The 21,604-nt window shown below is 36.6% G+C and overlaps 6 protein-coding genes and 1 non-coding gene across 16 annotated transcripts; 4 read left to right on the plus strand and 3 right to left on the minus strand.

The window, feature by feature from the left end:
• Positions 1-621: 621 nt before the first annotated feature.
• Positions 622-693, plus strand: TRNAQ-CUG (transfer RNA glutamine (anticodon CUG)). The gene has a single exon. It is a non-coding gene; the product is annotated as a tRNA-Gln (tRNA).
• Positions 694-785: 92 nt separating this feature from the next.
• Positions 786-2,101, plus strand: LOC127248726 (60S ribosomal protein L6, mitochondrial). Its single transcript, XM_051271237.1, has 2 exons — positions 786-934; positions 1,423-2,101. Exon 2 carries the CDS (start codon positions 1,467-1,469, stop codon positions 1,773-1,775), a length of 309 nt encoding a protein of 102 aa, XP_051127194.1. The 5' UTR covers positions 786-934; positions 1,423-1,466; the 3' UTR covers positions 1,776-2,101.
• Positions 2,102-3,083: 982 nt separating this feature from the next.
• LOC127248727 (protein AE7-like 1) lies at positions 3,084-4,877 on the plus strand. The gene is made up of 5 exons (XM_051271239.1): positions 3,084-3,195; positions 3,333-3,438; positions 3,564-3,663; positions 4,204-4,249; positions 4,625-4,877. Exons 1-5 carry the CDS (start codon positions 3,084-3,086, stop codon positions 4,723-4,725), a joined length of 465 nt encoding a protein of 154 aa, XP_051127196.1. The 3' UTR covers positions 4,726-4,877.
• Positions 4,878-4,981: 104 nt separating this feature from the next.
• Positions 4,982-6,830, minus strand: LOC127248723 (uncharacterized). Of its 3 annotated transcripts, none has more exons than XM_051271233.1 (6): positions 6,708-6,830; positions 6,425-6,548; positions 5,939-6,115; positions 5,731-5,829; positions 5,412-5,657; positions 4,982-5,332 (listed from the first exon to the last, which is right to left on the minus strand). In XM_051271233.1, the coding sequence occupies exons 2-6, from the start codon at positions 6,482-6,484 to the stop codon at positions 5,066-5,068; spliced, it is 849 nt and encodes a 282-aa protein (XP_051127190.1). In that variant the 5' UTR covers positions 6,485-6,548; positions 6,708-6,830; the 3' UTR covers positions 4,982-5,065. The 3 variants fall into 3 exon arrangements, with proteins under 3 accessions (XP_051127190.1, XP_051127191.1, XP_051127189.1); XM_051271234.1 differs by having other exon boundaries at positions 6,425-6,508; positions 6,708-6,805; XM_051271232.1 differs by lacking the exon at positions 6,708-6,830 and having other exon boundaries at positions 6,425-6,697.
• On the plus strand, positions 6,807-19,894 carry LOC127248722 (type 2 DNA topoisomerase 6 subunit B-like). Of its 7 annotated transcripts, XM_051271226.1 has the most exons (13): positions 6,807-7,210; positions 7,405-7,501; positions 7,980-8,141; positions 8,804-8,830; positions 8,991-9,099; positions 9,189-9,264; positions 9,360-9,380; positions 9,931-10,130; positions 10,784-10,931; positions 11,031-11,224; positions 11,305-11,434; positions 11,527-11,831; positions 19,762-19,894. In XM_051271226.1, exons 1-12 carry the CDS (start codon positions 7,181-7,183, stop codon positions 11,818-11,820), a joined length of 1,488 nt encoding a protein of 495 aa, XP_051127183.1. In that variant the 5' UTR covers positions 6,807-7,180; the 3' UTR covers positions 11,821-11,831; positions 19,762-19,894. The 7 variants fall into 7 exon arrangements, with proteins under 7 accessions (XP_051127183.1, XP_051127182.1, XP_051127184.1 ...); XM_051271225.1 differs by lacking the exon at positions 19,762-19,894 and having other exon boundaries at positions 11,527-11,867; XM_051271227.1 differs by lacking the exon at positions 19,762-19,894 and having other exon boundaries at positions 9,934-10,130; positions 11,527-11,867.
• LOC127248725 (uncharacterized) lies at positions 11,880-12,894 on the minus strand. Of its 2 annotated transcripts, XM_051271235.1 has the most exons (4): positions 12,675-12,894; positions 12,411-12,588; positions 12,187-12,308; positions 11,880-12,094 (listed from the first exon to the last, which is right to left on the minus strand). In XM_051271235.1, the coding sequence occupies exons 2-4, from the start codon at positions 12,563-12,565 to the stop codon at positions 12,018-12,020; spliced, it is 354 nt and encodes a 117-aa protein (XP_051127192.1). In that variant the 5' UTR covers positions 12,566-12,588; positions 12,675-12,894; the 3' UTR covers positions 11,880-12,017. The 2 variants fall into 2 exon arrangements, with proteins under 2 accessions (XP_051127192.1, XP_051127193.1); XM_051271236.1 differs by lacking the exon at positions 12,675-12,894 and having other exon boundaries at positions 12,190-12,308; positions 12,411-12,637.
• On the minus strand, positions 14,801-16,914 carry LOC127248721 (SCARECROW-LIKE protein 7-like). The gene has a single exon (XM_051271223.1). The coding sequence runs from the start codon at positions 16,744-16,746 to the stop codon at positions 14,920-14,922; it is 1,827 nt and encodes a 608-aa protein (XP_051127180.1). The 5' UTR covers positions 16,747-16,914; the 3' UTR covers positions 14,801-14,919.
• Positions 19,895-21,604: the final 1,710 nt, after the last annotated feature.

The following is a 21,604-nucleotide window of genomic DNA, read 5'->3' on the forward strand; positions in this document are numbered from 1 at the left end:
ATTTTTTTGTGTTTTTGTTTTGGTTATATTATTTAAATATTAATTTCATACAATGTTTTGTAAAGATATTTATATATATATATTTTTTAATTGAGGAATATGATAGATGAATAGTAAAAGAACAAAAAAGAAAAACAAAAGAACCAAACCTATGGTTAAATATTATCTCCCATTGAATATGATGTGGGAATTCTCTGGTTTAGAAAGGTGATAGTTTTCTCTATTTATTACCAATTAATTTTAGTTTGAAAATTCCAATTCATTTTTAATAGCGACTTTATTATTATTATTAATTTCTTCTCCTTTTCTTTTTGGATTTTAATGTAATATTTTGGTAAATATATATAGAAATTACTAGATTGTATAGTAAAAAAGCTGAAATTAATTTCAAAAGAACCTTATGCATAATCATTAATAGATGTAAGCTGCCCAAAGTAGAGCTGTTATTAGATCTGGGGCATCTTATGTTCAAATTCATCTTGAGCATTTATCAAGCTGGCTTAATTACAAGACGAACTCGAGCTTTGTTAACGTTTTTCGTTAGCTTTTCAGGGTTTATAAAAATGCTTAAAGATGTTAATTTAGTGATATTTATTAAATTTATAAACTTACCAACGCAAAGGTCCCATGGTCTAGTGGTCAGGACATTGGACTCTGAATCCAGTAACCCGAGTTCAAATCTCGGTGGGACCTTTTTTAATTTTAATTTTATTTTTATCAGTGGGCCTGTAGGCCCAAACTTAAGGTCCAGCCCAGATGTACTGTATTTGTGATCTGGCCTAGGCCTCTCTGGTGCGCGAACTGGGAACTGATGTACTGTATTTGTGATCTGGCCTAGGCCTCTCTGGTGCGCGAACTGGGAACTGCGTGCTTCCGTTGCTTCCGGCTGCGATTCCGTCTGGCTCGGAAGACTGCCGCTTTCGAGCTGCTTTGGGTAATTATCTATATGTGATTCTATTTTACCATTTCAAGTTTCTTGAATAAGAAATTGATGATAAATAGATGGCTCATTTTGTGTTGATGGATTTTTGGATTGTGACTGCCTCCTTACGTTCTGTTAATGAGCTCTGCGTTCTCTCAAGAAATGTGTCTGAGGCTTCCGGAGATGTCTGAATGTATGGCGATTTTGATTTTTATATTTGTGATGATTTCTTTCAAAATCGATACAAATATGGCTATTTAGTGTTTTTATCTGGTTGTGATTTCAGGAAGAGATTAGCCGTTACGTTTTGGTTACTGATTGCAAAATGTAAATTGTATCAATTTTAATTTCTATGCTTTTTAAGATCTGCATCAGAAACATATAATAATCCTTTTCAAAAATCTCATTTGATTCTTACCTCAGCAGGCCTTTCAAATTTGTTTATATTATGTGCATCAACTGCATTTTGTGTTCTAAGATTTTGCTTACTTTGGACTTAGGTTAAGCTGCATCCTGATATCAGTCTACATTAGTTCTTCATACAATGGAAGCCAAATTCTTCCGCTTCCTCAAGATTGTCGGAGTCGGTTTCAAAGCTAGAGCTGAAGCAGAAGGCCGGCTCTTGTACCTCAAACTTGGTTACAGCCACGAGGTTGAATTGACGGTACCTCCCGCAGTTCGTGTATTTTGCTTCAAGAACAATGTCGTGTGCTGCACTGGAATTGATAAGGAAAGGGTGCATCAATTTGCAGCAGCTGTCCGCAGCTGTAAACCACCCGAAGTTTACAAGGGAAAAGGTATAATGTACACCGATGAAGTTATCAAGAAAAAGGAGGGGAAGAGGTCGAAGTAACCGGGAAAGATGCTTCCAACTCTTCAGGTAACATTAGCATCTACTTCTCAATGTGGCAAGAAGATGCATTCTTGTTTCGGTCGAACTATTTTCCTGGTGTTGGTTATTGTCAGCATATTTTTCGACTTTTTACCGATTCATGCTTTGAGGAGTGTATGTGTAGCATAGGATAATGGCATGATGCAAATGGTTTTCAAGTCCATAATAGAGAGCAAACCATTCATGACTCTGCATTCCATATCTGTGTTCAGAAATTTGTGTGGGAGTGACTATACATCACTCAGTTTAGTTCCATTTGTTATGTAGATGGAGCTCTTCTATTTTGACATTTCCGTACAACTATATATCCATCTGTGTTTTGGTTTTAAGAATTTTGCATAGGGAAAAGGGTTGAAATTGCTATGTGAAATCACTTTATGATTTGTTTGTGTTTATATATGTATCTTGCTTTTCTTGTGTGACTACCAAAAATGGGTTTTCTATATTTTCTAATATTATATTTATTTATAAATATGCTACAACTCTCTACATTCAAGTCATCTATTATTAGTTCACTTATATACTCTTCAAATATTATTATTTTATGTGACATGTAAGCTCATATAAGCTTTATAATTTGTGAAGGAAGAGATATATTAGTGAACCAATGAAGTATTTAATATGGTTGTTTTTAAATATGTATATATATATATGATTTGGGTTTAGTTATCCTATCCCAAATGAATTGTGTACGAATTGTGCCCTAGTGGCTAAGAATGTTACAATACTAATCATATAGAGATATATATATATATATTTAAAAACCACAGCTCTGGTTGTTTCCAGACGAAGGGTTCTTCGTTGCCGCCATATTGAAATATAATTATATATACTACAATATATGGTAAGGTGAAGAAGACAAAGAATTCTTAACAGAAAGACAGCAAAGCAGATAGATAGATAGAAAGAAGCTATATCTGCTCCCTCTTCATCATGTTCCATAGAAACTTGCCTGAAAATAAACATCAATCATCCCACTTGTTTAACTACTACTAATAAATACAAATAGTTGGAGTTGGAAAGAGTGAAGAATTCTCCACTCTTGAATTAGCCATCCCTCCGCCCATTTGTGTGTACAGTGAACTGCTATCGACTTCCTACTTTCCGTATTTCAAACCACTGCACCCAGCACACGGATTCCCATTTCCAACCTCCTCCTGCGGGGACAATTTTTTGTCGTTTTCTCTCTACTCGCATCTCAAAGGGCACAGCACCGCACCGCACAGTCCGTCGTCATTCGGCTGCGATTTCTAGAGAGCGGCGGTGGAGATGACGCTGGGTCTGATCAACGCCAATCCGGTGGTCCACGCCAAGAAGGAAAGAGTCGTCCGTACCGACGACCCTCACACCGACGACGCCGTCGATCCCCTCGAAATCTATGATATCCTTTTCCCCCTCCCGAGAGTAGTTTTTTCTAGGTTAAGATTATACGTTTTTTTGGTTTCGTGTTTGAAATTGAAGGCTTCGATTGATTTTGATTTTGGAATTAACTTGCGATCCTTGACCGGCGATGAGTACACTACGTGAAGGACATAAGAGATCCGGAGCACCCCTATTCCCTGGAACAGCTCAGCGTGCTTTCTGAGGAGTCCATTACCGTTGACGAGAAGCTCGGCCGCATTCTGTCAGTGATTCTCTCTCTCTCTCTCTCTCTCTCTCTCTCTCTCTCTCTCTCTCTCTATATATATATATATATATATATATAGTGAGCGATGGTTTTAGGGTTGATAAGGTTGTGTTGATTTGTAGGATAACTTTTACTCCAACCATCCAGCACTGTAGCATGGCGACGGTGATCGGCTTGTGCTTGAGAGAGAAGTTGAAGGATTGCTTTCCCCCACATTACAAGGTTTGTGTATGTGAGTTCTTTCTTTGGGTGGATCATCATTGCATACTGATATTTTTTCTGGATGAATTATATTTCTAGATTCAATAAATATCATTATAAGCCTTGAATTAGAAGTAGATTCCAGGGCTTCCAGGGTACCTCGGAGAGGTAGTGAAGTTTCTCGAAGTTGTGTTCTTGTGTGGTTGTAACATGTAAATAGCTGCTGCTTGTTTGTTGTTTAAATAGGATTTTTTTTTTTTTTGTCACAAAATAAACAGTTCAACAACAGCCTTCTAATAATAGAGAAGATCACCCCAGCTAATTTGTTTACAATTGCGCACGCAAAGTTCCGAACTTTGAAATTTTGCAATGAGCTTGCTGTTGTGCTTTTCAACAATATTGTCTGCCGTACGATGTTTATATGTCTGTTCTCTTATTCTATTTTACGCTGAAAGTGCCAGTTGAATATGATAAGAGATTTCTCTAATTGCTCGTTGAAGTGAATTCGGATTTAGCAGCAAGCATTTAATAGTTTCTTGGTTAATGGATATGAATTTACAGGTAGACATAAAAGTGGCTCCCGGATCGCATGCAAACGAGGAATCAGGTGACTTGTCGAAAACTTATCTATCCATATATTATTAATTCTCGTTCCCTACTATATTTTTCAAGACAAGATAGGAATATACTCTAAAAGGGTGGTTTTCAAAATGGCTTCTGCTTAGTTTCCTTAAGTTAGACTTCCGCCATGTGCTAAAAATATACTTGCATAATAGTATTTCAATGTAAAAGTAAAATTTTATGCGGGGATATTTTGGAAAATTCGTTATAATATTTTGGTGAATGAAAATTGTGGTTGCTATTAAAGGTATTAGCATAATTTCGGTGAATTGACGTTAATGGAAAATAAATATAAATTTGGCGGATGAAGCAGTAATTATCTAAACATATTTGATACTTGTGTGTTATCTATCTTCTGCAGTTAACAAGCAGTTAAACGACAAAGAGAGAGTCGCCGCAGCATTAGAGAATCCAAACCTTCGCCAACTAGTTGACGAGTGCCTTTATTCTAGCGAGCTTTGAACGGGTTGCAACTTTCATCTACCGAATAATCTGTATAGTACATGTTTTGGTTCTTCTTCTGTGCTGTCTCTCTTGTATTTATGAACTCGAAACTATTGTATGCTCTCCTATCATCATTTGTTTCAGTAGAGAATCCATTTTCGGTGTCTTCATTTCTAAGTCGAGAAAGTAGACTTGCTCGATAATGCTATTATTACAGCGACATTCTTGTTTATATCATGAATAAGAAGAGAATGGCTGTATAAAGTACTTAATGTAATTCCAAATTACTCGGTCTTTGCCATTATCGGAGTTTGACATTTGAATTGTAGCTAGTGAACATTTCATATTTTTTTGATAGTTAGGTTGCAGGTGGCGCGGGGCTCTTGTGCTTTCCATTGGCCTCATCGCTGTCTAATCCCCAGAACATTGCAGTCTTGACGTCATCCTGAGCCATTAATCTGGAAGATTCTTCATGGTCGTATTCCAGTGTAGCTTTTCCACCAAACTCCTTGGGAAGGTTCTCCTTGTCGAACAAGCTCATCATTATCTCCTGGCTATCTTTGCTATTCGGGTAAATGAACCTTAGTTTCTGATGCGTTTTCTGATCCACGAATATCTTCACAACCTGTAGAATTTCATTACACTTTTATTTGAAATGCAAGAGAGCAGAGAGAGGCGAAATGAAGATGGTAGAGAGCTTGTACCTTCCAAAACGCCTCGAAGAATTTTGGGGGATTGTAGAGAATAGCTATTGCAAGTCTTTCGGGATAGTGATTCTGCAGAATATTGGTGATTTCACGGGCGGTCTTAATGGGAATGTTGTTGTTCAATGACCATCCGGAGAAGTCTATGAGCCATGTCATTTGCCCTTGTCCCTCGGGCAGATTGAGAATCGCATTCTCCATTCTGTACACAAGATGGCGAATATTGCCCTCATGGGAGTTTGTGTTCTGCATCATTCGGAAACATGCGCGCTTGATCAAAATGAAACACGATTTGCGGTAGAAAAATCTGAAGACTGACCTGCTTCCCCGGCCTCAGGATGAGAACAACTCTCCCCTGTCGGTCGCAGAAATTAGCCTTGTAAGCCTTCCCTGTCTCTCCTTCATGTTCAACTTGGTGCTGAATAAAGACATTTGTGAAAAATCAATGGCGCTGTGAGCAGTTGCTGGTGAGTAATTCATATATATATAGATGTGTGTGTGTCTGTGTCTGTGTATTATGCACTCACCCAACGTATTTCTTCTGGTTTGTATTCTGCCCTCCACTTCAAGGTCTCCTCCAGCATTTTTTGAGCTTTGCTAGTATTCCAATTCCTTGCTTCTAAATATCTCCTTAGGCATGCATCAGTGCAGAACTTGAAGCTTCGACCGGAAAGTGGTCCAATGGATTCCCTCAATAGCCTAACCTGCAACAAGAAAGGTCCCTTTCAGTGTTGAACCTGCCCTACATCAGGTTGGAGGATGGATGTGATAGGTATACGCCTTTGGATGATAATTCGTCTCTTGTTATCTTAAATCACCAGCAACCTTAATTCCTAGAGTTTATGCAATTAATTGCAGGTCTGGTATTTGGATTTTGGGGTTCAGTCTAACGAATTGATTTGTTTTTCTATGAAAACTCAATTGAAAAGAGAGAGAAAAAAAAAAAAAAAGATGTTCGCATGTTGTTCTTGTGGTTTATCCCCTAACTGAACATTGATTTTAGCGCGCGGTACCTTAGCTTCTCGTTCTGCAGCATCCGTGTCATGATGATTCTGCGATCTCTTCTTAAACATGGTTGTGAATGTTTTCAACTTCAACTGATTATCAATTAGCCAAAAGTGATTCCAATACAATCCACTGCGGATTGTAAAAAATAAAAAAATCGAAATTGTAGAATGAGTGCTGGTGCTGCAAGCTGAACATGATACGATCAACCAAATCGCAGAAGAAATGAAAATTCGCCAATCGAAAGAGAACAAGAAACTGAAGGAAAAGGAGTAACGCATAAATGTTCACCTCGGCGCCGATACCAAGAGGAAAAGAAGATCCAGGTTACGTCCAAATCCAAATATGGAACAAGAAGCACGTATATAGCAGATCTGCAGGAATAGTAGCTACTCCGGCTAATCGGTGGCTGGCACCTTTTTTAAGCGGAAAATGAAAGTTGCATTGGCGTGTTTGTTGAGCTTCTGCAGGCTTACAGTCAATATATGCGTGATTTTGCGGAGCCATTACGTAGTGTGCATTATAATTATAGCAAAAAATGGTCTAACGCTACAGCGCAGTCAGTTTGAGTTAAGTCGGTGGTGGGTGGGCGTTGCGGGGATGATGTCAAAGTTTCTTAAATAATAAAAAAACGAAAACTAATAAATAAACTTTGTATAGCCATTTATTGTATGTTCCGTTTGGTGCCGATATCTATATATGTATGAGGTTGCTTTTCTGCGTGCTTTGAGGTCGGTTTGAGCGGGAACTCTCTCCAGATAGATATGGATTCCGTGGAATCGCTCTGCAAATTCGTGAGTTAACTTGTTGTTCACTTTCGTTTCGACGTTTCTGAAGATTTCATTGCCTAAGATCATCAGCGCTTTTTTCTGTTTTTTTTTCTTATTTGGAGATTTACTGGTTTCATAGGATCGGTGTTGAATGTCACTACTACTTCTACAAATTGGTTGTTTAGCTTATTTGGTTTGCAATAATTTTCTACTTGCAGTTGATTTATTGTGCGTTGCGGAGATGCAGGCTGTTAGACGATGTCTGCAGATTATCGGTTTCTCTCACACCTGCGCCTCCTCTAGTTCGATTCTCAGGCACGTAAGACAATTTCAGTGTTGCTTTAGATATACCAATGTGAACTGATGGAACGCATAATAACTGCGGCATTTGTTAATAGGAAATGCAAATGCAAATGCTGCAACGTAAAATTAGATCATACTGATGGTCAAGCAATGAATAGAAATGTTTACGTTAACATATTGTAAATATCTCATTATCTCAACAGATCTGGATTCCGATGCTTTCTAGAGTCCATCTTTGAAATCTTCAACTATAACCTTCAATGGCCAAACTCTGCTGTCTTGTTGTCTCTGTGTGTGTGTGTGCGCGCGCGCGCATGCATTCTTTTAACTGGTATCATTTTGAGCGGAAAAAGGATCCTAAGGATCACCAGAAATGAGGAACTGCACATAACCGCTGGATTTTGGGTTTCAATGTATAACTATGAATGTGCATGACAGCAGTAACTTCGGACATTTTATGAATTTTCTTTTCGTGTTTTCTGTGCAACAGTTTCTGATACAGGCATTGGGAGCACCTTGGAGGAATTTCAGACGTTCAAATGCTCCAATAATCCCTTTTTTATGAACAAATGGGGTAAAACGTTCTTTACTCCTGGTTGTGTTGTACAAAAATCCACACTCGTGATAGAAGAACTGATTAGAAGCTACGGTGGTAAATTGCAAACACATTTTTTGTGTGGCCTGATTTGTAACAGATGCAGCTGCTCATTTTTGGTTGTATTGTGATGCATTGATGGCTAGCCAAACTTTTTTAATCATTCTATTTTACTTATTACTCGCGCACTTTTTCTCAATTGAAGTACCCTTGCACTTATTTCATTGCAACTTGGAAGTTTTACTTGCAGCTTGAATTTTTTTGGTAATTAGAGCTTATGGATGGACATATTTGTGCTATAATTCAAATATTTGTGTATAACTGAGTTGATATGACTGCCATTCTTTGGGGAGTTTTAGTCTGTCAGTTAGATACTTTTTATTTGGAGCAAAAACCATTTACTGCTGACAAGCTGATTTGATATTATTATGTTCATAAGTTGTGGCCGTGTAGAAGATTTATAGTAGTAGTATTATTACTATGGCCTTAGTACAATCTGGATTCTTGTGTACATAAATTAAACTAAAAACTTATTTTCTATACAAGTTATTACGTCTAACATCTATCTACATCACATCAAATACCTATTTTCATTCAGATTTTTACTATTTCCAAAACTCCTATGTAAACAGTGCTTTTATTGCTCCCAATCTGATGTTAAGCAGTATCTTCAAGATTATGTGTCAATCATGTACTGAGTTCTTAATCACTTGTTGCAGATGGAATTCTTTGTGTTGTTACCACAAGTAAGTTACATTTCAAAGTCATTTTTCCTTTATTTCTTAGCTGAGTCTTATAAAAACTAAGTTTCAAGAACTTGCTTGGAAATTAAAGTTGAGCTTAGGAACATTTTGGTTATGCATCTCCTTAGTCATTGATAGAATCGAATTATGGCTTCTGCTGAAGGCATATCTGATAAAGAAATACATCTCCTTAAGTACGACATGAAAGAGGTTGAAGCATCAAAAAGACTGGTGAGACTACCATCAATGACAAAGATTGGTGCAAATTACAGGCAATCCGTCATGCTCTTTTTTATGAATATAGAAGTTGCTTTCCACAATCATTCTGACACTATGTATTAACCTTGTTATTTTTGTGCAGTGGAACTGAAGTATCATTGTCATTGTTTGAAGAGAATGGTAGCCTAGTAATAATGTTATCAGAAGTTATTCGGAAGGTTTCATTCTTTGTCAATATGTCTGTATTATTGATAGGTGGCTTATTGAAATAATTTGTTGGATACTCAATCCATTTACTTTTTTGTTTCCCCAGATGCTTATTCTGAAAACGGCGGTAAGTTTTACTCTTTTTAATCTTCATATTGTTTTGAACAGTTTCTGAAGTTCAATTACAGGTAGCATTGACCTCGAAATTAGGTGACCAGAATCTATTCTCCACTAAAGTCATGCACCCATCATACTAATACATAAGATGTTCATTCATATAATGATTGAACTAACTGATTCTTCTGATGTACATGATTCAACTTGGCAATGTCCACATGATAAAAGACCCAAAAATGCTATTTTGGAATATATATTACCACACCTTATTAGATGGATCATTTATCGAACACTCTTTTCATTATATCATGAGGCTTTTGGCTTTAAAAAAACCCATAAGATTAGCCCAAAGAAAATCATCCACCAAAGCCTTAAAAGTATTAATGATTTTTGCTGTTGAGTATCATTAGGGTCAACTTGGTGAAAATCATCATACTGGTAGTTTTTCAGTACTTAAAGACATAAATGATATCATTTGAGAAATGAAATTATTGACATAACTTGGGTATTGGTCGAATTCGATATCTAATGCCTTCTCAGCCGTTCTTGTTTTCCTTCAGAAGATTGCAGCTGAATTTTCTGTTATAGCTGGTGGCAATGAGGAATCAGGGTGTAAAAGCATTATTCTGCAAGGTGCATGCAGTGACATGCCTATGGATACAACGAATAATATCGAGCAACTGAAGTTGGCATTTCTGGATTATGTCTCCAAGCATGGCAACAGACTGATTGAAGCTTGCCAATCTTGCTTCTCAACTGGGTAGGTCTATTTTTCAGTTTTCTTCTAAGTTTAACAAATGTTATTTCGTCACACTCATGTCAATCAAGATCTGTAGATCCCCAGTGTGCATTTTGATACTTTAGTAGGAGTTGAATGCTTTTTCATGACTGCAGTTTTATCTTTCATTGCATGATTCTTTCCTATTACTTCTGGCAATATATTGTAAGTGAGTATGCATGTAGCATTTCTCTATGAGCTTCAGTCCTTAAAAATCTCTCATCTTTGCTACAGCTACATGTTTTCTCATATTCTACATTATTACTAGGTTGTTTATTGATCGCTAGGAAGGAAGATTGGTGCATTATTTTGTAATTAATGTTGAAGTTGTTTCATTCCTTCTTTCCTTGAAAATGTATTTAAATGACTACCGTTGCAGCTTGGCTTTCTACCTGCATTCTCCTTTCAAGACCAATACACTAATACTTCTAGGTGTTATATACCTTTACTCAATACCTGAACATTGCATAAAATGAGATACAACATGGTCCTTTCCTTTGTTGATCACATCTTGACAATCTGTGAGTTACTTTCTATAGGGTTCTCTCCATTGATCACAATTTAATGTTGATTTGGTTTCTTTGTATATTTTTGGAATACATCATAACTTGCTTTGATCTCGAGAAATCTTTCAGCAAGGATCCCAAAGTTGGTGCTGGAATAGCTTGCAGTCCATATCGCAAACGATGTGGCGAACAAGTTATGGAAGTTGTGATTATCATTAGTGAGCTATCAATACCTGCTCAGCCCTCCTGCCTCGATCTATGCAGCCAAAAGACAGAGGTTCATTGCTTCCATTATCTACGCCCACACTCAATCCCAATCGGAAGTTTCTTCCTTACTGAATATCTTAAATCTTTTGTAATAATTACTTGCATTCAGGTCTTGTACTTCAGAGATTTCTCCCACTGCTCAATATCCCAGTCATGCCTAGAGGCTTTGTCCAGCTTCGACTGGAAAAAATATGGGTTGGCTTTAAAGAGTTTTGAAGATCAAGATGGTGCCACTTTAGTCGAATGGGAGAACTTGCCACCAGGCGTTCACATTGATATTGTGCTCCACAGATATAGTGAACAATATCCTCAAAATTCCTGGAAATATTTTACACATCCCATCATATCATATCTCCATTTGCTCTTCCTCAACTTGCAGACACAGCATTGATGCAGCCTCTGGCAAGAAAGAACACAAGGGACAAATATCTTACCACCAGAGCTGTCAAGCTTGCATTGAACGATCTGAAGGAGAAGAGTGGTGAAGTTTTGCTCAGTCAGCACGCAGCCAAGGTATATTTATCCCATGTCTAAAACAGTATCAGCACTATGGCTTTCAAGAATTGTTAATAGTAATTGATCTTCTGATGGCGAAATTGGTACAGATTTGCAGCTATGCACCTGATCTGGCCAAGACAATTTCAGGGCTGATATTGTCCTCAGAGGACAAGAAATTCCAAGAAGACTGTCTGTCTCTTCTTGGGTTAAAGTTGGATGAAAATGCAAGCGACGCAGTGGAGAAGTGCATCAAAGATAAGATCACTGACGTGGTAACCAGAAATGATAGATATCCCAGAGCAGCCATTGTAGCCCCACTCCTCTTTAAAGAGCCTTCGTCACATGGCCCAGAGCATGGTGATCATTGCCATGAAGGAGCAATGGAATTGTGGCATCCATAAACACCGTACAGGTATGTTTATTTTTCAATTTCAACCAGTTGCATTATTATAGTAGTTAATTTGAAGGCAATTATGAGTCTCTCTTAAAATAAACCACAAATAACTCGAAAGAAATATGATACGTGCGTCGTAGCGGCGCGTCATTATTACATAAAAAATAATTAAAAAAAAAAGATTATAATAATGTAGGTAGCCGTTTAGGATTGTGTTGTCTTGGTCTGGTGTCTAGATGTTTCTTTCTCTTTCACATCACTCCCTTGACTCTCGTCAAATTCTGTTTCATGAAATCAAATCATGATTGCCAATTAAAACACATCATTACAAAATACAACTAACTGCAAAAATAAGTTAGGATGTTTGTAGTACCACCTGCTGTAGACGAATTCTTTTCACTATTATTAGGGGATTGGTTTCCGCCATGGATTCCACCAAATCCCTCTTCCTCAGACCTTGTTGTGTATCCTTCCCCAAATGAAGACATGGTATCCCTAATAAATAACCAAATACCCAAATCAAAACAAAACAAAACACACAACTTAATGATCTAAAATCTCGTGATTTCTCAAAAAGCAATAACATAGCAATCTCACGAGGTTTTGGACTTTGGATCCTTGTTGTTATCCTGAGATTGAGATGATGATGCAAATCTCACGCCACAAGAAGGCTTGATCTTGTTGGTAAGATTATTGTATCCGTGCTGCTGTAGAGGCAGTGCTCTACCCGATCTCAGTGCGTAGTTCAGCATGTTTCCCTTTCTTCCAGTAAGATCTATGGAATGGAAGTGTGGAATGATCGTTCAACGATTAACATCTAATTGATAAAATTATTATTATTAAGTAGCAGAGATGACAGACATGGAGTTCGGACAGCTTCACGCGTGTATCATCGGGCTTGATGTTTGGACAAATGTTTTCCAGCCATTGCCCACGTGTTTGATCCACAATTCTTGTTTGTTAGGCTACCTTCCATTATATTTAAGCAACACAATATTAATAGCATATCAAGTATAAATCTATAACATAGGATATATTATAATATAGAAAATCTACATACTAACAATTTATATAGCTATTTAAACTATCTATATTTAATATATATAGAAAATCTACATACTAACAATTGATATAGCTATTTAAACTATCTATATTAAAATGTATTCACAGTCTTCACGTCTTGTTTGCTAGACATGTTTTCTGATTTATCTTGTCAAATTTAGTTTTCAGAGGCTATTAGGATCAGCCAAGTTACACATAAAAAATAAAATAAAAATGGTGTTTGACCACGGCAAAGTGGTGCTGTTAGATTTGATATTACAGGACTGCTACTTGAATGAATTCGGTTTATATACGTCCAAATTGGGCTTTAATGACGCAAGGTGGGGCTACCATTTTGTAAAATTGGTAAGCCCATAAAGTGGGCTGATAGATCAGCCCTTAAATAAGCTATAATTCAATCAACTTCTTCGTTCGTCAATGCAGTCGATATAGTTAATTAGTAATGAGGGTTGTTTTAGACCAACTGAGCAACTATTTGTAGTAGATCCATCATTCCCAAATGAAATACATTAAAAACTTCCTTAAAAGTCTCGTACATTATATAATACCTACCGTGGAAAAATATTGGCCTTTGAATTTTGAAGAAAACTGTCCCCTTTTCAATAGAATAAAACTGCTGCTATCTCATCTTTAAGTTTCATGCACAGCACAGCACAGCCACTTAGAAACGGCTTCAACCGGACATTCATATTTGACCACTGTTGTACTAAATCACTAACAACGGCCATAATCCTTCCTAAGGTTACTTCCTGTAGTGGATATGATGCATTTAAGCAGTGGGTGGGGTGGGTGGGGATGAGGGGTCACAGAACTAATAGTTACATCAAGAACGTATAATAAAATACCAAGAAAGCAAAAATATCATCAGGGTTTTTTCTGAATGCCTCATTAATCATTTGCAAATGGCCCATGAAGCCAGTCTATGGCCATGAATCAATGACCCCTTTTTACAACATAAAATCATGCAAGTAAATGAAATGGCAACTACATGCAACAGTGGCACACCTGCAGCAGGGCTCAATCTTGATTATTTATATCATTTGAGGGTGGGAGGGTAATTCAAGACTGCAGAGTTTTCTGCTTCTTTCACTTGTGACAAGAAAGTGAGAGAAGCAATAATAAAAACCCTGTGTGCAGAATGAAAATGACAACCCCATAAATAAATAGGCATTTATCAAGCACAGTAATTCCCCAGAGCAGAGGGCAAAGCCAAGAGCTATTCCTAGACATGGCAAAATGGTAAAGAAAGATAGGTAGATAGAGATGCACCAGAGGCCATACTTCTAACAGGTCATTGTCTGTAGAGAGACCCCAGTTGTTCAGCACAAACCTGACTGAAAATGACATTTTGACCCCAACCCCACCCCGCCCCACCCCTCCTCTCTTGCACTGCAGCACATGGAATGGAAATATTATACTACTATTAATACCCACTTCTCTCTAATCTAATATTACAAGCATCCCTAACCGAAAGAGTTCACATCACTCTTTTCTTTGTAGCTGACAAAACAAACCACACTCTTTTATTGTATTGCACTATTAATTATTAAGCCATGCATATTTTCCCTGTGCTGATGACAATCACACTTCCTTAAAATTTAAAAGCAACAACTGATTTTTAATGCTAATAAATCATTCCAGACAACTACGGGCACGGCTACTCTTCTCTAATGTAAGAAGCAACCAAACTGTTGAAACAAAAACTAAAGGTCAAAAGATTTATATCAAAGCATTACCATATCAACAACTAACCCAAAATTTCATAAGATTCACCCTTCAAAACTACTACCTAATAAATCCCATCTCTACACTAAGAACATGGACAGCTCAATTCTAGATAATTCATTCATGACTTGAAAATCCAAATGGAAATGGAAGAGAGTATACTATAGTATCAGCAGCAGGCAGGCAATTGCAGAGCAAAATGAGCAGTAAATAATTCATCTTTTCTATTCCAAACCAGTAGAGATTGATCCAGAGTGTGTGACTGATTGATTAAAAAGAAAGGAAGAAATCAACCAACCAACCAACCAAATTGATGAGCTCAGCGCCATGAAGAGACAGTGAGAATAGGTACATCATTCCAAGACAAAGAGAGGAAGCCAGGTGGAGTAGACTCAACAAGCTTGTACATCGCGCTGTAACTGTAGTTCCACAGGAGTATGCTCGCTTGGCTCAGTGCGTAATGGCTGAACACCAACGGCTGAAACCCCGCCCCTTCCATCAGTACCCTCCACCCTTCCTTGTCCTCCATTCGAGCCCTTCTTCCTTCTCCTTCTCCCCCAACCACCCGCCCGATTCGCCGCCCTAGCAGTAGACTCTCGGTCTGGAGGCGCTCCGCCGAGTCACGGCCGAGGTTCGGCTCCAGCGACTCGAAGATTGCGGTGTAGTACTTTAGGGCGTTCTTGAACCTGTGTAGAAACCCCACGCCGTTCAATTTCACCTCGAACTCACCCAGAGTGACGACGCAGGGATTCAATGATTTTGCTAGCTTGAGAGCTGCCTCCACTCCTTGATTGCTCTCGTCTAGAAGATTGTACAATTGGAGCATGAAGTTCACCGCCACAGCCTCATCTGGTTCGACTTTGAAACTGGATGTATTCAGTTCTTCGACGGGCGTCAAGACCCCCTCGAACTCGAAGTTCAGATCTAGAAGCTTCGCGAAGTCTCGGAGCCTGTTTCCCGTGGCTAGAAGCGTCGATGCCGGAGAGACGCCCAACGCCGGCGCAGGGATGCCGGAAATGCGGATCCGTTCGGGTTTTCCGTTGGGGCGGGTCGCCAGTGCTTGAAGAAAAGCCGCCCATTGGATTCCCTGCGCGACTCCGAAATCGACTATGTGGATTTTTGTGGCCTTGTCGGTGGCTTCGAGGATGGATTGATTGGCCGTGAGATGAGCGAATTTGGAGTAGGGGCAGGCGTCGTTGAAAGCCTTGTAGGATAGAGTGTACTCTTCGGAGATGGAGTCGCAGACGGCGGCGGCGGTGCCCTCCAATTGTTGGGATATTCTGCTGCGGAGAGCTTCTGAGAAGTAATACGACACTCGCTCCAGAGGATCTCCGGTCTGCGAGGTCGATTCGCGGAGGCGGATCAGCGATTTCACGGCGGCTTCGGGGTCGGATTCGGAGAGGCGCGCGGAGTCGATTAGGGATTTCAAAATTGGCTTCACTTTAGGGGAAGCTTCTGGCGAGCTAGTGGAAGCTTCGGCGGTCGCTGCGACGTCGTTTTTGCCGGTAGCTGGAGTAGGTTCTACCACGGAGGGTGGTTGCTTTGATGGTAGGGGAGCGGAGGCCGGCGGGAGCCAGACGGAGGACGGCGGAGGAGGCTCGGAGAAGATAACTCTGTTGAGATCGGAAGGGGCGGCGGCGGCGGACGAGTTAATGCTGAGTCGACTCGGGAACGGATCGGTAGGGTAGAGGTGAGTGAACTCGGAACTAGTCTGCCAAGCCTCGCAATCCGGTTGGGGGTTGGAGCTCTCCGTCGAATCTCCGCCGCCGCCGCCGCCGCCCATTAAGCTCTCCATCCACTCGTCGGAGTCGAACTCGCCGCCTGGTCCGCCGCATAGGTCTGTATATCGGAATCCACCGGAGTGGTGATCCAGGTTTGGGAACTGAAATCCAGCCTCAGCCGCTTCCGCTCCCGCCGGTACCTGAAATGGATCGGCGAATCCGGCGGTGAGGCCATAAGTGAGGGGAGTAGCCGCCGCCGCCGCGGCGGAAGATGTCGTCGGAAGCCATGGATTGACGCAGAAGGAGTTGATTGGCAGGAGCTGCTGGTGGTGCTGTTGCTGCTGCTCTTGCTGCTGCTGCTTCTGCTTGATGACTTGCTGCGCAATCGCCATTAGATTTCCACTGTCTGTGCACATATATGCCATTCCTACTTCTGCAAATCCTCTCTCTCACATAGTCAGTGAACTTCACCGAGATTGAAAAAAAAAAACTTGCAGAGATCTCTTCAGAGGGAAAATGAATAAGGTTGAGGAAGAGGGCGACGAGAGAGAGAGAGAGAGAGTTTTTGGGTAAAATGGGTTAGGGAATAGGGATACAACGGGCCAACGGACTCGAATAAACCTAGATTGATAATACGGCACTTTCCGGGACTTCAGGTCCCGAGTAAATCGAGCCGTTCATCATATGGCTCTGCTCTTATCAACGGTGTAAAGCTTCTCCTCCCATCCACCTTCTTTAGGATCTCCTAATTTGGAAATTAATTTTTATATAGTTAAGGTATTTGAATAAATAAAATGTGAAAAAAGTGTCCCGTAATTGGATAGCCTAAACTTAAAATGATTGTATTTATATATGGATATCTATATAAAGTCGAAATAAGACTAGCCTCGCTTTCCGGTGAAGGATGACCAGGTGGTGTAGGGGTTGGACGTGTGACCGTGAGATTATGGGTTTAAACCCCTGACGCCTCAGGTCACTTGTCAAACATGGTTCGCCTAGTGTGACTTTCCCGTCGAGTTTGGTCTGCAGGATATTAGGTTCGGCCGTGAGTTTATCCAGTGCGCACTTTTGGGTAGCGAATTCTCATGTTATTAAAAAAAAAAAAAAAAGACTAGGCTCGCTTTAAAAAATTAGTCCTTAATGTAATGTTTTGTATATATATATATTGTTCTTTAAAAAAAATAAAATTGAATAGTGTATTCAAAATTGTTGTTTAAACAAGTTCAATATTTTACTTATCTATATATTTTAAAAAAAAAAAAAATTGTAGTAAGGGTGTGTTTGTTTGGGGGATTGGATTTCATTTTCACTATTCATCCTATTTTTTTTCCCAAAAATATCAAATCAAATACCTATTTTTTATTTTTTACATTATACTAAAAATCAATTTTATATTCAAAATCTCACATCAACACCTATCACATCATACAACTATTCAAATTTAAAATTTTTACTATTCAAATTCCAACTCAAAATCCAAACCCCCAAACAAACACATACTTAATGTTAAAAATAGTGTAAACAAAATTTTACTTATTTATTTATTTTTTTTTTATAAAAATAATAATGTAATGATAAAATAGAAATATTTATAAAAAAATAAAGTATTTTTGAAATTATTACTTTGTAATAGAACAACAGGTGAAAATAATACAAAATATTTAATTTTATATTATAACAAAGAATACTACTATTTCGTTCGATTCTAAATATCTTATTTACTTTTTGTGTATTAACTTTTTAATAGTATTAATTATTATATCAAAACGTAATATAAATTAAAAAAATATATAAAAATATTTATATCAGTATCTTATAGTACTATAAAAGGATATTTATAGAAAAATTATGTAAATATAAAAATATTTTTAATATTAAGTAATCAGTAAAATAAATGTGACTTGGTTGGCGTACAATTTTTAAAGAAGAAATAGTACATATGCGATGAATGAAGAATATTTATTATCATGTCATATGTATGTATGCATCTACGAACCTCCAAATAATTGTACGGGTCGTTCAATGATTCACGTTGTAATTGTAATACTACTGCTTGCTAGCTTAACTACTTTATTTTTAAAAAATCATAATAATACCATTATAATTATAATAATTATTATTATTATTATTATTTCTTACTTAGTATTATTTGTTTCATGACTCGTCCGACTTGAGGATGTGAACAAATCAGTATATTATTGATTGTACGTTAATATTTGAATATTAATTATTATATTAAAATATAATATAAATTAAAAATATATATATAAAAATATTTATATTAGTATCTTATAATACTAATATAATATTTGTATAAAATTATACAAATATAAAAATATATTTAATATTAAATACAATTACACAAAAGATAAATATAACCGAATAATATTTCTATTTACTTTTTTATATATTTATATTAATATATAAAACACCAAAAGGTACAAGAACACAACCAAATAAATTTATTGGTGTGTTTCCTTTTATTTCATTTTGATTTTCTACTATTTTCAAATAGTGACTTGTGACATAATTATTTAGACAGAGAAAGTATTTATTTTTTATATTCAATAATAATTGCAATTAAAAAATATTGTCAAACGGATATAATTTATGTATATATATATTTTGTATTTTTTATTAAATAGTCATTTGATAGAATTTTTACAAAAAAATATATATATCTATCCACTGCTCGTTACAGATAATTTTTCAATAACACTTATTTACACAAGTACTATCTTATTACAAATTAAATTAAAAGACAAACTTGTTTTTAATCTAAGAATCTACCCACCATCATTATAATACAATATTTTTTTAATTTTTGTATAAAAAATAAATATAACTCTTATATCATGATATAAGAAATATATAATTATATTGAAGAAGCATGTGAAATTAATATTTTTTTTTTTAAAAAAAAAAATAGCGGCTTTGCAAATGATAGTAATGAATAATACATATAGATGTAGGCCTAGAAATTGTGGTGCTGATGATTTCTATTATTGTAGTGTGAATTATTATTAATATCATCGTCGCATTTAAACATTAAAATTCAATATTTCAATTTTAATTTAAACTAAATATTTTGTTATTTATATTTATGCCCAAATACGATGGAATTCACTAAATTAAAAGCCTATAAATCGAGCAAAGCTAACTGAAAATATATGATAATGAAGGTTTTTATAATATAAAAAATTCAAAATAAGAAAATATTCTCTATAGCCAAAAAAAAAAAAAAGTACGAAAATAATAAATAGGAATTCACAAACACATTGAAGAATTACCATATGCAATGAATTCTCAAACTATTCTTCTTACTTTACTCTTATCATTCGTAAAATTACAGTGACAATTGACACATAATTTACACATAAAGTATTGCTTATATATATATATATATGTATTTATTTTTTGAATGACGTGGAAACTCGCAGCCGCTACTCGAAAGTGCGTACTGGATAAATTTCCGGCCGAACCTAATACCTTGCAAACCAGGTCCGACGGGAAAGTCACACTAGAAGTATTGCTTGTATATTAAATGAAGGAAATGTGTTTAGATTAGAAAGCTAAGGATAATGTGGATTATAGACTTGTTTACGTTTGACATTAAACTTGTTCGTTTAAGGTGCATTTCTTCAGCTTGCATTTGATTTAGAATTTAATTCAATTTCTTTTTTGAATAATATCTAATATTATAGTATTTTATAAAAAAGTATAAAATATAACGTCTAAATAACAAAAGTACATCATCTGAATTTATAAATTTATTTTGATGCAAATCTTAAATAGTTCAAAAATCAACTTATATGTCTATAAAACGATAAAAGTCTTTCCAATATATTGGTAATGAAACCAATGCTATTCCTCAAAAATGGACACTTATTAGTTAATCAAATATTTTATCCGTCAAAGTTAAAAAATATTTATATTTTTATTTTGAAACGTTCATTTACAAAGTAAAAATTTTATTAAATATTTTTTTTTTTCACAAATATCATTAGTTTACATCACATCATTGCTTTTATAAAAAAAATAAAAATAATAATAAAGACAAAAATATTACTACACTATTTTTAATTATTAATTATAATTAAAATATTATTATTTTGTAAAGACTGAATTTGAAAATATTTACTTTGTAAACTTATATAATATAATGTCCCTTTTTTTTTTTTTTTCTATTTACATTTTAGTGTAACGCCTACTATATAAAAGAGGCCATAATGAATAATATATTTGAAAAAAAAAAAAAGTAAAAATATCTGAAAGTAGACGGTGATATATATTGGATTCGAAATTTCATTTCTTCCGCCGCCTACCCTATCCTACCGTAATCCACGTGGCGCCACCTCATTGGTGGTCCTTGTATGACACAGACGACGTCACTCATTACATCGCCACGTGTAGACGTAAGCCGCCCGCGCGCTCCATCCGGGCTGTGCGCGATTGGGTCCCACGCGTCCATTATATACGGCGCGTCCACATCGCCGCCTATTTACCCTTCTCGTAACGCAATAAATTGATCTGAGCCGTCGGATGACAAACCGACGGTCAGATCGCGGTGGGGCGTTTCTTTACCGTTGGAAATCTTGACCCACTGTGGACACGTCAACAAAAGCCGGCGGGACCCACCTAAACCCTAAATTTGTAGATGGGACCCACCACTTAACCTTATTTCTCCTTCTGACCAATCTTTTCAACCCATCATGTTAATTTCTTTTCCTATTAAGATAAAGACGATTTCTATTTTTATTTTTTAGACAAATAAATTAATTTGTGACATCGATTGCAAGTGATGTAAGAAAATTTTTTGTTGTCCGAAACTGGTAGACTCAATTGCGATGATATATGAAAGTAATCCCACAGTGTGGATGTCCATTTTGGGGGTTTGGTCCTTTTCACTGAAATTTACTGCCCACATTAGAACAGTAACTTTTATTTTATTTTTATTTAACCATCATTGTCAAAATATATTATTTTATTTTAAATACAATAATCACGCAACATATATATATATATATATATATTCAGGTCTGAAATTTAATATGTAAAGTTTGTTGTACATCTATGGTGGTAAAGCAATAATCCACGTTGGGCACTCGATTAGGGTTCCACTAATTATATATACAATAAAAAATATTGTAGATGATTTTGACAATATATAGGATGAAAATAATAAATACTTTATTAACATTGAATATTAAGAAATTGAAGATGAAAAAATAAGTCAAAATTACGAAATAAACACATTATTGGCTAAACATATTGTATAAAATA

The sequence above is a fragment of the Andrographis paniculata genome, unplaced genomic scaffold (assembly GCF_009805555.1).
Source record: "Andrographis paniculata isolate CXL003 unplaced genomic scaffold, ASM980555v1 Contig34END, whole genome shotgun sequence".
Classification (NCBI taxonomy): Eukaryota; Viridiplantae; Streptophyta; class Magnoliopsida; order Lamiales; family Acanthaceae; genus Andrographis; species Andrographis paniculata.